The sequence below is a fragment of the Callorhinchus milii genome, unplaced genomic scaffold (genome assembly GCF_018977255.1).
Source record: "Callorhinchus milii isolate IMCB2004 unplaced genomic scaffold, IMCB_Cmil_1.0 Scaffold2, whole genome shotgun sequence".
NCBI lineage: Eukaryota > Metazoa > Chordata > Chondrichthyes > Chimaeriformes > Callorhinchidae > Callorhinchus > Callorhinchus milii.
The window spans coordinates 79367142-79384391 of NW_024704743.1; the positions used below are offsets into that span (position 1 = coordinate 79367142).

Here is a 17250-nt window from a genome sequence, read left to right on the forward strand (position 1 = left end):
AGCACACTTACAAGTATTGCATTGGTAGAGGCAGAGAACTGCTGGGCTGCAGCCCCTTTCCCCTTCAGTAGCAGTCAAGGTTACCAATGATGCTCACACAGGCCTGGGAATCTAGCATAGTCGAGCCTAAGCCTAGGCAATGTGGAATTTTTGCATCAGCATACATGATTTCAGAGCAGTTTGCTTGGCTGTGAACCACTTCAGAGATCAATTCTATCTGGCTATCTATTTCTATATAGACTTAAGGACTACTTTGCAGAGCAGTTTGCTTGGCTGTGAACTACTTCAGAGAGCAATTCTATGTGGCTATCTATTTCTGTATAGACTTTAGGACTACTTTGCAGAACAGTTCAGAATCATTGTCATATTAAGGTATTACTTCATGCAGCGTGCACAGTATCTGCAGAAATTACTATTTTCAGATGTGTGAGGTTTTTTTTTGTGCACCACCTCTTACATAAATGTAGATGCTCTCGTGGCAGAAGATTGGTACTTCCAATATTCCATAGGTCCTTTAGTTTGTTTCCCTCTGCCTTGACCCCCCCTTCTTGCTCTTGAAAAAAAGTTCCCCAGACCAGTGAAATTTTGAAACCTTACAGCTCTAGTGATGTGAGGCAAGCTCCTCAATGCATTGCTGCACAAAATGAAGGAATAGAATCAAATGTTAAAAGCAACAAGTAAGTAGCAAAATATCTGAAAAATCACCCTAACCACTTAAAAAAGACTAAAGTTTGTGTATACTGAAAGTAACTACTGAGTGGCGGAAAAAGTCAAAACGGGTTTAACAGTTGCAAGCTCCAGATTTATCAAACGTTTAACATGTTGTGTCATTATGAGATTTAAAGTCATATAAAAATAACTTTGGCAGTAGCATCCAATTTAGAATCACACATCAGGCAATATTTTTTCCAGCAATGGTTACAATATTTTCAAGAGTTTATCATTTGCTTACACTACAATGCACCAAAGCATTTTTTGAGTTGGAATGCACCTGCTGGTTAGAAATGTCTTGGCATTCCCTTAGTTTATTAATTCCTCTTTTTAAACCTGCTTTTTGAAGAGCACTTAGTGATCAAATATCTTTTGGTCGATCTTAAAAAAACAAGTATATGTAGCACATGCCTAAGATAGACCCTTTCACCTTCGCATTATTCACACAGTTCTATTGTAAAGCAGATTTTGCAATCATAAAATATCATATTTGAAAATGACGTGCACATACATTCTATAATGTATGTTTTTATATGACCTTACTAAATTGATATTTGTATATGCTTACTGATGCATAGTTTTTAATGAGCTGTGTTTACTAACTTGCTATGTTGAAGTATGTTGATTTCAAATATTTATGTACCATTGTCCAGATGCACAACCTACTGAAGCTGAAAGAGAAGTATTTAATCAAGTGAATGTTGTGCTAAAGGATGCAGAAGGAATTCTAGATGATCTACAGTCATACAGAGGGGCAGGACATGAAATCAGAGAGGTATTTATTTTGAAACATTTACTTTCCTCATCAGTAAGTAAAATAAGAAAATAAGAATTTGCTAGATGAAACAAGACCAAGGTCCATCCAGTTTGCCTTCCACCATCCTGGCAGTTGCATGACATGTCATGTCCCGAGCTATACATTGTATCCCGAGATATTGTTTCCTCAAAATAAATCTATCTAATTTGTTCTTGAAAGAATCAATACTTTCTGCTTCCACTGTCTCCCCAGGAATAAACAGGATCAATTTATCAACTGCTATTTGAAGATCCCAGTAAAAGAAAATTGTACTAAAATCTGGAGGAATTTACACTTTTAGTTCATATGTCCTATTTTGAAAGGCTGAACCGAGGCAAATGTGCAATCACGAGCCAGATACGGAGTCAGCCGCCATGTATTTTCACTAACAGTGGTAGGGGATAGCAGTGGACAAATCATTCCCAGCCATTCTTTGAATCTCATACCAGATCATTTTTTGAACCAGCTAATCATTTAGAGCAGTAATGGTCAACATTTATGGTCTGCCAACAAAATAAATTTTCTTGATTTATGCCATAAATGGAATAGTGCGAATGTTAGGTGGTCATTGGTTGGCTCCCACTGATTTAGAGAATTATTTGCCTTTCTCAATGCATTTTGCAGTATTTTCGAAAGAGATTACAAGTTAGTAACAGATAAGAGGCAGTCAAATATGTTATTTGAACCCTGTCATTAATCCAGAATCAATTACCTTATTCATGGAAATGTGAATCTATGTTCAGTCCTACCTTGGATCTTTTTAGAGAGATAGACAATTTTTAGACAATGAGATTGACCTGGGCGCAGGTCACGCAGGAACAAGAAACATTACAAAGTAGTGTAGAAATACTGTATTGAGTAGAGAATGACACCCTTCAGCCCTTTGTGCTACCACATAACATGATGTAAAATAAGTTATGACAATGCCATTAAAGTGAAAGTGTGTGTGTATCCATGGTTGATTTCTGTTTTTTTAGTAAATTCAAACATTCCTGGTTGAATTGTCAAGAACACTGGAAACCCTTGTAATATATTGGTATACAACAATAAATAATGAATTAGTCTAATTTCTGCTTAAGTTTGTTGTGGAATATGTAATGTCTTTGTTCAGCCTAAAATAAATGATCATTCTTTATTTTAAAGGCAATACAACACCCAAATGATGAGAACTTGCAAGAAAAAGCATGGAGTGCAGTGTGTCCATTAGTAGGAAAACTAAAAAAATTCTACGAATTCTCCCAAAGATTAGGTATTTATCTTTTCTTTGTGTTACAAATCGAATATGTTTAAACATTTTGATTTTCTGAAAAAATCATTTTTAGTTACTTGCAGAATGGGACTTATTATGTTAAGAATAATGATTTAGACATGCTGTGCTTTGGATATAGATATGATGTGGACTGTGGAGTCCTGTAGCTCAGTGGTTAGAGCACTCGCTTTGCAAGCGAGAGATCTGAGTTCAATTCCAGGCAGGGCGAAACCTTGGGCAAGTTTCCTTACTCCACACACCTAATAATAATCCCTCCAAAACCAAAAACAATAATAAAATTGGCAATTTCAATCTACGACTGTTTGTGGGACATTGCTGTACGCAATTGGCTGCCGCGTTCGCCCACAAATTTACAGTCAATTCACTTTACAGTGTGTTCTGTGAAGCGCTTTGGGACGTCCTTCCGACGTGAAAAGCGCTATATCAAATGCAAGGATTATTATGATGTGAGGAGAAAATTGCTCTAAAGTCTGGGAAGGGGAGATAATGAACAAACACCTTGGCTTATAAATGGCTGAGCTTAATTGTACCAGGATTAGTGCATTGATATTTTTCTGTTTTGACTGAATTGATTAAGCCGTGTATAATCTTTCTTTCAAAATCAACTATTCATGCATCTTTTTAATTTACGTATATATTTGCACAAGTATGTCAGCTGTCATTTGTTACACTTAAGTGAAGCTGACAATGCTCCAGGTTTTCCACATGAAATAATAGTAATGTTGCAGTAAAATAGTATTTCAAATGACTGAGCGAATTAATCAGTTTTCAATAAATCATTCAGCTAAGATAAATGAGTTAGGCCTCAGTGCCAAAGTATGAATGAGCCAAATCAAAATTGTGCATGAGTTAAGTTTGTTTTCACTACAGTACAATTAGTTGTTCTTTGCTGCTGCTTTTCAGACTCCTGTCAACTACTTTGTAGTAGTGCTGACTTTGCCCTTCCTTTCATGGCTGTGTGGCTTTACAATTCTAACCATATTGTAATACTTTCATTGAAATGTACTTTGTAGTCCAGTTGGCTGGACTGCTAGTATGTTTAATGTGACCGAGCATGGTGCTCTGGTTGACTGATTTAACCTTTTAACCTCACTGAAGCAAATGGAAGCATTTATGTCCTATTGTAGATATTTCAACTACATGTTTTACAGTGTTTTTTTAAAAGGTATTTCATCATATTTGTTCAACGCCATTTAGTATCAAATGTTGAACTGATGCCAGAATTCTCTACTTTTTTTGTTTAGGTTGAAATGTATTACTCTAGTTTTATTTCCCATGCCAATAAAAACGGAATTTCTGTTTAATTAAATTATTGTTTATATGCCAGTATTTGTAGCATCTCACTATTTTATAAGGTGTGGAGACTGCAAAGGGTAAGATATCAATCTTTTATGTTTGTGAATAATGCAACAAATATTATTGCATTATTCATTGAGTTACTTACGTATGCGCACCCTGTATATACTGGCATTAGTTTCCATGCTTTAGAAGCTGATTGGTTTACAGAAGTATGAGGAAAGATGTGTTTCTAATAATTGAAACATGCTGGCCTAAATTATGCCATTTATTGATGCTTCAAAAAGCTGGTCAGCACTATACTTGTTCAACAAAGGATGAGCATACAGTATATCTGTTAGGTGGCACTGATGGTTCAATTTTGCAACTACAAAACTAAAGCATCACAAACAATTTTCCAAGCTTATAACATTCAGACAATTCTGGTTTGTGTTAGAACTTTGAAATTAATGACATTTAATGATATTCAAAATTTGATATCTGTTATTGAATATTAAATACAGCTCCTGGAACCTAGAACCGATAATGTACAAAATTTTACCGTGGCTTATGAATATCTTAAGTAATGATTACGTTTTTGTCACACTTCAGTGCTATTGTGTGGCAGCTGAACAGCTTGCTACAGCACTATGAAGTCCTGGTGCATTTCATTATTTTATTTGTTATGGAACGAGAGATCAAAAAATCATTATTATTTAAGTATGTTTATGATATATAGGAGTCGGAAATGTGATATTTGCAAACTGGATTGAAATCGCTAATTGTGTCTTGTGTTTGAGAATTGCAAAACAGCAAATTGCAAATCCCGAGCCGGAAAAGTCCAAAAAAAATTGTTGCTGAGCCTCGCTATTTCTTACTGCTGTTCTGCTTACCAGCTTTCATTTGGACTTTCGATGGCTTACAATCCTTGTGTTTGTGAATCTCGCTAACTAGGAGTTGCACTAAGTGACTCAATTTCAGTGTATCAGTATTGCATTTCAACCCCATGGTGTCTTCCCTTTGCAACAAAAAATAATTGTAGAGTACACAGTTCTGAAAAAGAAATTTACACAGTGCATCTCCACAGGTGTTCATAAATCACTGGTAAGGTTTCATTGCTCTTAGCCTCTCTTGTTCCTTCAACAAAACAAACATAGAATCTGAGTTTTTTCAGAGCTGCTGAAAAGCATTTGCATGAAGTGCAGTCAGAAAAAGTTCAATTTGTCTGCTTGTTTCTGCAACTGATGGATGGTGTGAAATCAGCCATTTCCTGTTAGAGTTGTGAGCGAAGTATAAATGCAATATATATTAAATACATGTCATAAACAAACAAGTTACACACACATTCAATTACCATCTTTATGTAGAATTTTCATAATTTACATAACCTTTGGTAAAATATCCATTTTAAAACTGTGACGTTCCATGTTTGATGTAAACACGGTGATTGATTTAGTCAGTATAACTCTTGTTTTAGACTTGCTTCATTTATTTAATATACTTTTCTATTTTATCATTGACTTAGAATTTTGGCAGCAGGAAATGGTCTAATTGTATTCCATTCACCCTTTGTTGGTATGTGCTCCTGTGCTTCCCCCGATGAATAAAAACAAAATATAATACAGAACATCCTTCATAAATATAATCTGGTGATTTATGTGTATTGCTTTGAAATTAGACGATCCAAACTACACCATTTAGAAATATTGTGAAATAAAGTCTGGAAACAAATTTATGCAGCTGTGAAATAAATTTTGGAGAAAAAATTGAAGACACAGTGAGGGAGGTGCTCCTAATTCATGTATTAGAAATGAATAATAAAAGACTATGTAATCCATTATATGTAGATTAATTGCCTGGAGTGAATTACGGAGGTGAACATAATCCTGAGTTGATTTGGGTCCTTTATGCACATGATTGCCAAAGCCACAAATGCACAGATGAGCCTTGCGATACAGAAACTGAGAGCAAATTTGTAATTCATCCCCTGCCGATCCATTGTTTTGTGTAAAGTATGCATAATGTGATATTTTGCCCTCACTTCTATTCTTGAAGCTTGAGTCAGGAGAGAACAAAGAACATACATTTATTTTTGATAAATTATACTCAGTACTACAATAGGATTGAGCACTGATAAAATAGTTATCTTCTGGCACTGTCCCTCTGCTTTCAAAACCACCGTCATTACCTCCCTCTCAAAATCGTACCCTCAATCCTTCTAAAATCTACAATTAATACCCTATCACCAACCTGTTTTTCATATCCAAAGTTCTGGAAAGTGTCAATTTTGCTCCCATCTTTCCTCTACTCTCTGTCCAAGACCTCCAATCTGGCTTCCACCCTGCCCACACCAATGAGATACTCATTAAAATCACCAATGACATGCTCTCCCTTCTTGTCCTCTTAAACCTCTCTGTTCTTTTGATATTGTTGACCACTCCATCCTCTTTGAATCCTCTGATTCCATCCCCTGCCGCCTCCATACCACCATTGTTGACTGAGCATTCAGCAGCTGCACCCCTACCTTTTGGGATACCCTCATTCTCTCCTCTGTCTAGCCTCATCTCGATCCATTTTTAAATCCTGCCTAAAAAGTTACCTCTTCAACCGCGCGTACAGTCGCCTCCCCCTGCTCCAATGCTCAATATCCGACAGTCACTGCGAAATGCTGCTCAGACACTATCCTACATAAAAGGTGCTCTATAAATGTAAGTTGTTGTGAGCACAAGCATTTCATTTATTTAAATTACCAATTCCAAATTTAGAAGTTATATATTCTTAAATTATTAGTATAGGAGGAATAAATAGAAATTATTAAGTATCTAATTTTGAAGTTGCTCGAAATTGGAATTCTCGACTTCAACACTACTTGTTCAACTAAGGCAGCAGGATGAAAGGAAACGGGTTCAGGGTTGTTGAGGGCATTTATAAGACAAAAGTGTATATTTACACAGAGGGAAATCAACAGCAGAAATAGGTTACCAGGAAGGCTAATCAAGGATAGGAAACTGGACTCATTTCAGCAATTGCTTGTCGCCACCTTCAACTGGACCTTTTATGTAATTTTGTGAAGAACCTCCTCAGTACTCATTGGATTGCAGAATTCAAATAATTTTGTTTATTAATGTAAGGTAAAATAAACTTTGCTTGTATATGACAGAAGCCGCTTTGCACGGGCTCTTGGGAGCACTGACCAGCACTCCACACAGTCCTACACAGCATCTTGAACGAGAGCAGGCTCTTGCCAAACAGTTTGCTGAGATCCTTCATTTCACTCTACGATTTGATGAACTAAAGGTAAGTAAAAGCATATCTAGAGTGGCATGTTGATGTTCACCTTTGGGGATTTGGCAGGTGGGTAGAGTGAGGGCTTAGGGGTGGGGGTGTTGGGAGAGAAGAGGGGAAAATTAGATGTGGATTATCATTAGGCACTCTTAAAAATATTTTAAATATTTAAGAAAATGTTTGTGCTGTCAGGTTAAGTAGCTGCTTTACACTTCAACGACAGCTTATTCTCAATTTACATGGTAGCATGCACTTTGAATAATCTAAACGATTTTCTACAATTAGCAATTATGTTGCCCACTAACTGGTTGGTGACTAAAAGGAGGAAGGGAAGATGCATTTTTTAATTGGCAATTCCCCTGCTGAGATTTTTTCAGGCTGCATTGTTAGTTGTCTTAGTTACATCCAAGACTACTATGCAATATTGCCACTGTAAATGTTTCATTCTGCAGTTTTGTCACACTATCGAAACTGGAAAAGCAAGCATAAATAAGTGTGGGGTGGCAGAGAAAGGAAAGATTGTAAAATGTTGTATGCATAACAACAGCAACAACAACAAAGTTGCATTTGTATAGCGCCTTTCACGTCGGGAGGACGTACACCTAATGAAATTCAATACCAATAATTACTGGAAACTGGAAATATTCCCTACAACTAGTGGATTGCAATGGATTGGTGATGTCAATGAAGATTTGTAAACTTTTTTGATTTCTTGCATCACAAAAGATGTTCTAATGTAATATTGGGTGTTTCCCCCCCTCCTTCACTTTTGAGGCCACTCGTAAACATACTGTGGAAATAAATATTTAGTTGGAAGTCATTCATTCTTGTTTTTTTTTGAACTGCATTCACTTGAAATATCTATTTGAGAACACTAATGGAGGAAATAGTAATGGATGTAATAGTAATGGATGTGGTCAGAACACTGATTTTTGTGCTCCTGGGCAAAAGCACTTATGGGCAAATGGAAGACCCATGGATTAGTATTCTGGAGCTTTTGCCTTGATTTACTTTGATCTGGGAGTATCTATGTTTTCCATTTGTTTAGTGGGTGGATTGTTACGGTGGGGTCCATAGTGAGATAGACTTTACAAGACTTTGGAAAGAACAGCTGGATCAAACCGTCTGTTCCCATTCCTTGCTTTTGTTTTATTTATGTGTTCTAAACTCAAATTATTGAGTAAAACCTGATTGTACTTATTCTTCAGATGACAAATCCTGCCATACAGAATGACTTCAGTTACTACAGGAGAACTTTAAGTCGCATGAGGATCAACAACGTTCCTGTAAGGCCATCTACTCTACAGAATTCACATTTGGGATATTTTCACTTGCTTATGAATTGCTCTGAAGGGTTGAATTCAGTAGAAACTAATAATGTAGTTTGAGGAAAGAATATTTTGTGGAATCCTGTAGCTCAGTGGTTAGTGCATTCGCCTTGCAAGCGAGACACCTAGGTTTAATTCCCGGCAGGGCGAAATCTTGTTAATAATCCCTCCAAAACAAAGCAATAATAAATTGGTCATTTTCAATCTACGACTGTTTGTGGGACACTGCTGTGCACAATTGGCTGCAGCGTTTCGCCTACAAATATACAGTCAATTCACTTTACAGTCTATTCTGTGAAGCGCTTTGAAACGTCGAGAAGACGTGAAAAGCGCTATAACAAATGCAAAGAATATTATTATTATTTCCATCTAAAGAGTGCACAGCTTGATCACTTCCCATATATGGACAAAAAATAACCTGGCCTCTAGTTCTCTTTGAACTTGATGCATTTATTCCTTTGAATTAAAGCTGTAAAACAGTGACTCGTTTTAGTTTGAAGTTGCTCCAAAAATATTGTCTAAGTTTGATGGTATGGCATGTCTTAACAAGGTTTGAATATACTAAGCTGAGGCAAAAACTGTTTACATGAAATTCATATCAACCATATCAAATCCATAGAAGCATAGTTTGGTTTGCTGAGTCAGTGCTTGCAGCAAGGGCTTTGATTCAATGCTAGAGTTGGATCTTGGGTCTGGTGGCGGTTTGTATCGGGCCACGTTTAAGATCAAGCCACATGAGAAAGCAATCCTGAAATGAAATAACTCAGATGGATGAATCACTTTATCTAGCTGTGTAACATGTCTCAGGCAGTGAAGAATGGATCATGGACTGGATGGCAGGAGATTTGAAATGTACCTCACACTGGCCTTAGCCAGGTTGTTTCCAGTTTGGGAGGTCATTTTCCATCCATGCAGTGACTTAGACATGACAACTTAATCAAAAGACTTGGAATTTATTGATTTACTTGGTGCTAGTTCTGCTCTCTTAGATAATTGTCATCTTTGAAAGAAATTTAATTTATTGCCTTCACAAAGGATATTGTTAAATTCTATAGGTTGATCCAGGTTGACCAAATATTAAGGAATCCAGTCACTTTAATGGGGATTAGGCAGCTCCATTTGGGTATGCATTGCCTACATGAAAATTTGTCTTATTTCGATGCAATTTGTGTGAGGCACTGTGTTAAGTGTTTTTAGTTACTTTGATGTGAAGTTCAGGTTGTGTACATAACCAGAAGTACTGTATTAAGTAAAGATTAATTATATCAAATGTCTTTTCTTTATAAACAGGCAGAAGGAGAAAATGAAGTAAATAATGAGCTGGCCAATAGAATGTCTCTGTTTTATGCTGAAGCAACGCCAATGCTGAAAACCTTGAGTGATGCCACAACAAAATTTGTTTCAGATGTAAGTTTAATGATGCACCCTGATGTGTTCACAGCTGAAGTGGAGAACAAAGGTTTCCCCATTCTGTCCTGCACATTGTCTGGAAATACTGCAAGATTTAATGTTAGCTTGAATGGAATTCATTGTAGATTAAGTTATATCCTGTACTTTAAAGCACTTCATTAACTGGAAGAAACTTTAGATCAAAGGTTACATAGTTTGTTGTATTAATCCATTCTTTATGGAGGTGATCAATAATGATTTTTCTTCTCTTTGTCTCATTCACTTTGTTTTTATCCTCCTTGAAGAACAAGTCTCTACCAATAGAAAATACCACTGACTGCTTAAGCACTATGGCAAGTGTATGCAGAGTCATGCTGGAGACACCGTAAGTTGGACATATAGTTTCTATTGGTATTTATTTCAGTTGGAGGAAAATATATAAAAAATGTAGCAGAGATTTAGTAAATCAGTCAGACCTTGTTCTATCATGCATGGTTTAGCTCCATTAAATCAAGTTATACTAAATCCACCGTTTGGCATTTACAAGTTGGCAAGTTACCAATGACATCACCGCCGGTCTTACCAAATTGGTAGCATTACTTGCAAATGTTTCCAGAGGATGCAGGGAGGCTCTTTGCTACCTTTTTTACCTCTGGAAAGAGGGTTCAGATCCAGCTGAGATCCATGAAGTGTAAAGTCACCTTCCTAAACATTTAGTGCAATCTTACCAATTTCCATTGGGTCAGCACTTGTTTCACAGATGTGCGCAGCATTAGCATCTGAGATCTGACATTTCTCATGGTCTTTGCCTTCAGAAAATTGTCTCAATATATCCCAGTTATTATACAACATGGAAAGCTTGTTGGTTGGAGAAATAGTTTCACTTCAAATGCATAAAACCTATTATTATCATGTATGCGGATGACACCCAACTCTATCTCTCTGCCTCCACCCTCGCCTCCAGGACACTGATGTCCTGACAGAATGTCTGACAGATATCAAGTCCTGGATGAGAGCCAACTTTCTACAGTTGAAGTCAACAAGACCGAGGCTCTCCTGAGTGGCTCCCGTCAGCGGCTCCACACCTCAGGCGCTGGCAGCATCACCATCCAGGGATGCACACTCCACCTCACTGAGCCAGTCCGGGACCTTGGCGTCTTGTTTGAGCCTCAACTTTCCTTTCTACCCCACATCACCCGGTTCCACCACTACCTCTCCCCTCAGGCTGCTGAAACCCTTATCCACACGTTCATCACATCTAGCCTCGACTACGCCAACCTCCCTGCTTGTCGTCCTTCCCAATTCTTCCCTTCACAAGGTGCAGATCTTCCAGGACTCTGCAGCTTATGATCTCTCCCACAACAGGCTCTGTGACCCCATCACCACCACCCTCGCCTGGCTCCACTGGCTCCCCATCCCCATCTACTTGTTTTGGAAACAACATTAAGAGATCTCAGTAGGAATCTACAGGCTTAGGTATGGGCAGATATCCATATTATCGTTTACAGTGAGTTTAAGTTTACATTGTGAATCAACAGTAATTTGTATTTTCTGATAAGCATACTCATTATGTATATGATTTTGACATTTACAACACTTTAATAATAGAGAGGGTCCAGAATACACATAATCTGATTTGCCTCCTTCTGGAGTCCTGTACCTCAGTGGTTAGAGTGCTTGCCTCACAAGCAAGAGACCTGGGTTCGATTCCCGGCAGTGCGAAACCGTGAGCAAGTTTCCTTACTCCACACGCCTGATAATAATCCCTCAAGAAAAAAGAACCGTAATAATTTGGTCACTCAATCCACGACTGTTTCTGGGACTGTTGCTGTGCGCAGTTGTCTACCGCGTTTCGCCCACAAAATAGTCAATTCACTTTACAGTATATTGTGTGAAGCACTTTGAGATATCTAGCAGACGTGAAAAGCACTATATCAAATACAAAGATTATTTTATATGCACATATATATATATCCCCAGAGAATAGAGTTCAAAATCCTCATCCACGCCCTCAAGGCCCTGCACAAACTTGCCTCTCCCTACCTCCACCACCTGCTAACCCCACATCGACCTATCTGCTCCCTCTGCGCAGCAGGTTGTGGCCTGCTCCACGTCTGCCGCCCCACCATCGCAGTTAGGCCTGCAGCCTTTCTGCCCCCACCCTATGGAACTCCATCCCACATTCCCTTTGCCTCGTCCCTCCCTTCCCTCCTTCAAGGCACATCTCAAAACACTTCTCTTTGATTGAGCCTTCAGCCACCCTACCCTCTCTGCCCTCCACCCTCCCCGATCCCCAGCTCGGGTGCAAATTACTGACTGTCCAGCAACTCGGGACATCCCCCCAATTTGAAAGGCGCTGTACAAATATAATTTTGTTGTTAAAATGAATGGACTTTTAAAGTCGGATTTTAATGAGGAATACCTATAGCAAAATCATGTATAATAAATACCCACCGATTAAAATTTTAAGAAGGATTGAATGAGTGTTACATTGGCAAAAGGGCCCAAAAAAATTTATCAAGAAGGCTTTAATTGAGAAATAAGATCAAATTTTAGTATTTACCCGCTGCATCTAATTGTGAGAGTCAAAGATTGAGATTATAAATATTGGTGGATTCAATAATTTAATTTTAACTTTTGAAGAGTTGATTCTTATTGTTATGGTTGCAATCACGTTGGCATAATGCAGGACAATATAGTTTGTAGACTATTATATTAATGCTTTTCAAACAGTGCAGAGTAGATATTTAAGCACTCTGGGACTTTACCCTGCCTGAGGGGTGCTGTGTAAATGCAAGTTGTTGTTGTTATAATGGAGCTCTAATGAAGCTTTCTACTAACTAGCTTACATTCTGAATGTAAAGGCAAAGTGAAGGAATGAAAAGAGGCTCGTCACTTGTGGTTGAGTTGACACCAACTTTTTCCACTAGATGTCACAAACTCACAAATTATCAAGACATCGGACTGTTTTACAGTAAACTGTGTGTAGATTGTTGTATCTATTTACACCTCAAATGCTTTTAATGAGCATAAAAATAAATAAACAAATAATACAATAATAATTTGGTCACTCAATCCACGACTGTTTGTGGGACACTGATGTGCGCAATTGGCTGACGCATTTTGCCCACAAATATATAGTCAATTCACTTTACAGTCTATTCTATGAAGCGCTTTGAGACGTCCAGAAGATGTGAAAAGCATTATATCAAATGCAAGGATTATTATTATTTTCACAGTTAGACCGGTTCTTCTTTCTTTCCCACCCCATCCCCCTGAACACGTCCCGCCTTGACTACGCCAACTGCTTGCTAACTGGACTTCCCGACTCTTCCCTCCATAAGCTGCAGTTTATTCAGAACTCTGCAGCTCATGTCCTCTCCCCTCCAGGAACCTATCAGCCCGTTCTTTCCTAACTTCACTGGCTCTCCTTTCCTCAGAATCGAGTACAAAACCCACGTTTTATCTTCAAGGCTCTCCATGGTCTTGCTTCTCCCCTACCTCTCTGACCTCATAACCCCATATCAGCCTCTCCTCTCGGTGGACACCAGCCTGCTTCAGGTCCCCCGCACATCTCACCCCATCATTGGCCATTGGGCTTCAGCATCTCTGTCCCCACACTCTTGAACTCTATCCCACAATCCCTCCACCTCACCCTCTTCTCTTGCCTACTTTGAGTCCCACCTTCCTCTTCGATCATGTCTCCCACCCCCACCCACCCTGCTCTGCTCCCCTTCTGACCCCAACTCCCAGCTCAGGTCCAAAATCCCTGATTGTCCAGCTCCCTGGGACGTCTTTCTGACGTGAAAGGCACCATACAAGTGTAAGTTGTTGTTAGTTTTAGCCATGTTGCCCTCAGCTTCTAGAACTCTCTTCCTTAATCCCTTCATCTCGCTTGTTCCCTCTTGTCTTTCAAAACACATCTATAAACCTATCACTTTGACTGCATTTCAGCCAGCTCTCGCCTGACTTTTCCTATCTCCCTCGTAGCTTGGGCTCTTGCTCATGATTGCCAAAAAATTGAAAACTTTTTCCTTGTGTGAAAGACGCTACTTAAATGCAAATTGTTGCACATTTGTAATTTCTTTTAGAATTTGCCTTGTGGAAGAATGTGGGGGTAAATCCTAGTTGTATTTTTGACAGAAAGCCTTTCTTTAATCCACCTGTCAGAAATCTACCTGTTTTAATGATAAGAGGAGTGAAGCCTGGGGTGGGGATTGTTTGTTCATTTTGCTTCACTGTGAAGATGGAAATGCTCCTGCCAAAATTCTGAGCTATTCAAATCTCAGATATCCTGTCGCCTGCACAACAGTACAGGAGCTCGGTTCAAATCATCACACCGATGGCAACCTTGGGATATATTCCCAGTTTGTAATAATGAATAATCCTTGCCTTTAATACAGTGCCTATAATGGCGAAACGTCTGAAAGTGGATTTGAAAATTGTAGCCACAAAAATAAATATCCAAACGATTTCTTTCCTGTACAGGGAATACAGGAGCAGATTTGCAAGTGAAGAAACGGTATCATTTTGTCTGAGGGTGATGGTGGGTGTCATCATTCTTTACGATCATGTGCATCCTGTTGGGGCATTCGCAAAGACATCCAAAATCGATGTGAGTTTATCTGACTGTATAACTAGCTGTTGGCAAGACATTTATTTTGGGGGGAATGTCCGGTAGGCCGTTTGTGGCAGCTCCAGCAGGTAAATCATTCCCTTCTAGATTAATGCTGTAATCATATAAAATATATTTACAGTTAATTGAAAATAAACTAGGCTTCAAACTATGCATCACATATATCTGGAAATGTATTTACAGATTAGCAATTAAATTAAGGTTCTAAGAGTAGCCCTTTGTATATATTAATGCCTCACATATGTGCTCTGTATATAAATTAGTATTTTTTTTTCTACAGATGAAAGGTTGCATAAAAGTCCTAAAGGATCAGCCTCCAAATAGTGTAGAAGGCCTTCTGAATGCTCTCAGGTATTTATTCTGTTTCCAGATTATTATCTGTTTTTGATTTGAGTCAACAGTTTTACGTTCACACTGCCTTATGATTCAGGTGGACATTAAGAAGGTAAACCCTACTACTCTTTCTGAGAAATCTCAAAGTGGAATTCAAGATTGTAGCCACAGAAATAAATACCCAAGTTATTTATTTCCTGTAGAGGGAATACAGGAGCAATTTGGAAATGCAGAAACTTTCTCTCCCAGTTGCCTTGGCTTATATTAACCCCTCATCTAGATTCATTCCAAAATAAAATCGATTCATATATCCAAACTCATCTCATATATATACATATATATATATAAAATTAGCCATTGTGTTTGTGTAAGTAATGTTATTTTAATTTGATCGCATTTGATAAAGTACTTTGAAAAATTATTTTGTGTGCATTGTGCTATTTTAATGCAAGTTGTACATGATTCACATACTATGAACATTTTCTGAAAGATGGAATTTGTTAGTAAGGTAGATTGAGGTTTTCAATTGACCTATAGTCAATTGTTTGATAAACCTCTTCCTGTGCATTGTCCAACATTTTAATGGTGCTCTGTGTACTCTGAGAAGATTGGTATAATGGTGTAACCAAATACCCTCTTATTTTCTAAAACCATTTTGTCAAATTTTTACTTCAATTTTCTGTCTATTGTTCAGGTCAAATGGTCAAGTTTTATTTTTCCTTGAATGAAATAAAAAGTATTGTATATACCATTGTGTTTTAATAGTAAGGGTGTGTGTCTTATATTTGCTGATCTCACCAGTCTAAATATTATTTTACCAAAAAGCATATTTTATTGAAGCATATGCACTTTGCCAATTTAGGATTGAAAAATATTTATATACATTGCAATATATCCTTGAGCTTAACATTTTGTCCTTGAGCGAAACACCGACTGTCCAGCGCCTTGGGATGTCCTCCCAACGTGAAAGGGGCTACACAAATGTAATTTTGTTGTTAATATAAAAATTTCACAATGCGACTTCTGCTCTCCAGGTACACCACCAAGCATTTGAATGATGAGACTACCTCCAAGCAAATAAAGACCATGTTGCAATAAAGCTTAGCAACGTAATCGGCTGCAGAGGACAGTATTCTGCAATGTTTGAGATGCACAGATATGTTTTTAATGTTTAAAGAATGCAGAATGCAACTGCTTTATTTGTTTTTTTTAAATCGTGTTCCTGCTCTTAAAAATAGCTAAACTTATTTTCTGTGCCAAACTCTTAAAACTTGATACATCAATGTGCAAAAGTGTTTACTTCATTTTCTGTTTGAATGAATGAATGAATGAATGAATTAATGAATGAATGAATGAATGAATATACGAATGAACAAATGGATGAATGAATGACTGGCCATGGAACACATTGGCAGCTACTGTTCACAAGTTAAGTTTCTCTATATATGTAAAGAGATTCAGTAACTTGGCCTAAAAGACAAAGAAAATCTGTTTTGTTTCTATTGACTAATATTTAATACCGCTTCTTCTGCATGACAAAACAGCTTTCTCATGCCCTGTTAAAAGTTTAAAAAGTCATTTTCTATCGCAGCGTTATCATGTGCAGCCATTAAAAGTGAGAATGAACAGATGTTATGTTAAATTAACTATATGTTTTATTGTACAAAAAGGTACTGAGCACACCGGACTACAAATTATAATACCAGTCTGTTTTGTTAATACTTCGGTTTGCATTGACTCGTTTTGTACGAATGTATGTAAGTTTAACATTCATTAAACTAACGTTAAACTGTGATGTGTGCGTAACTCATGCGTATGCATGTACATGTAAATGAACAGTTGTTGATCAAATAAAATCAGCTTTTGTTTTTCTAAAACTTGACTTTGTGTTTGGAGATTTGGAACATTTCAGTATGTGTTACAATAACCTCACCTCACAGTGAATATCAAGCTTCCTATGGGAAATTCTATTCAACACTAGGAGTACTACTGTGGAGTCCTGTAGCTCAGTGGTTAGAGCACTCGCTTTGCAAGCGAGAGTCCTGAGTTCAATTCCAGGCAGAGGGCGAAACCTTGGGCAAGTTTCCTTACTCCACACAGAGCCTAATAATAATCCCTCCAAAAAACAAAAACAATAATAAATTGGTCATTTTCCATCCATGACTGTTTGTGGGACATTGCTGTGCGCAATTGGCTGCCGCGTTCGCCCACAAATATACAGTCAATT

At 37.8% G+C, this 17250-nt stretch overlaps 1 protein-coding gene across 8 annotated transcripts in view; it reads left to right on the forward strand.

Annotated features, from left to right (window-relative positions):
- Positions 1-16900, forward strand: part of cyrib (CYFIP related Rac1 interactor B) — an 86462-nt gene extending 69562 nt beyond the window's left edge. For 7 of the 8 annotated variants that reach the window (XM_042346386.1, XM_007903452.2, XM_007903449.2 and 4 more), the window contains 9 exons: positions 1365-1486; positions 2651-2756; positions 7213-7349; positions 8546-8623; positions 9956-10072; positions 10360-10439; positions 14543-14669; positions 14971-15041; positions 16058-16900. In XM_042346386.1, the coding sequence (XP_042202320.1) occupies positions 1365-1486; positions 2651-2756; positions 7213-7349; positions 8546-8623; positions 9956-10072; positions 10360-10439; positions 14543-14669; positions 14971-15041; positions 16058-16121 (902 nt within the window). In that variant the 3' untranslated portion in view covers positions 16122-16900. The remainder of the gene's footprint in view (positions 1-1364; positions 1487-2650; positions 2757-7212; positions 7350-8545; positions 8624-9955; positions 10073-10359; positions 10440-14542; positions 14670-14970; positions 15042-16057) is intronic. The other variant, XM_042346373.1, reaches the window with a different exon arrangement.
- Positions 16901-17250: the final 350 nt, after the last annotated feature.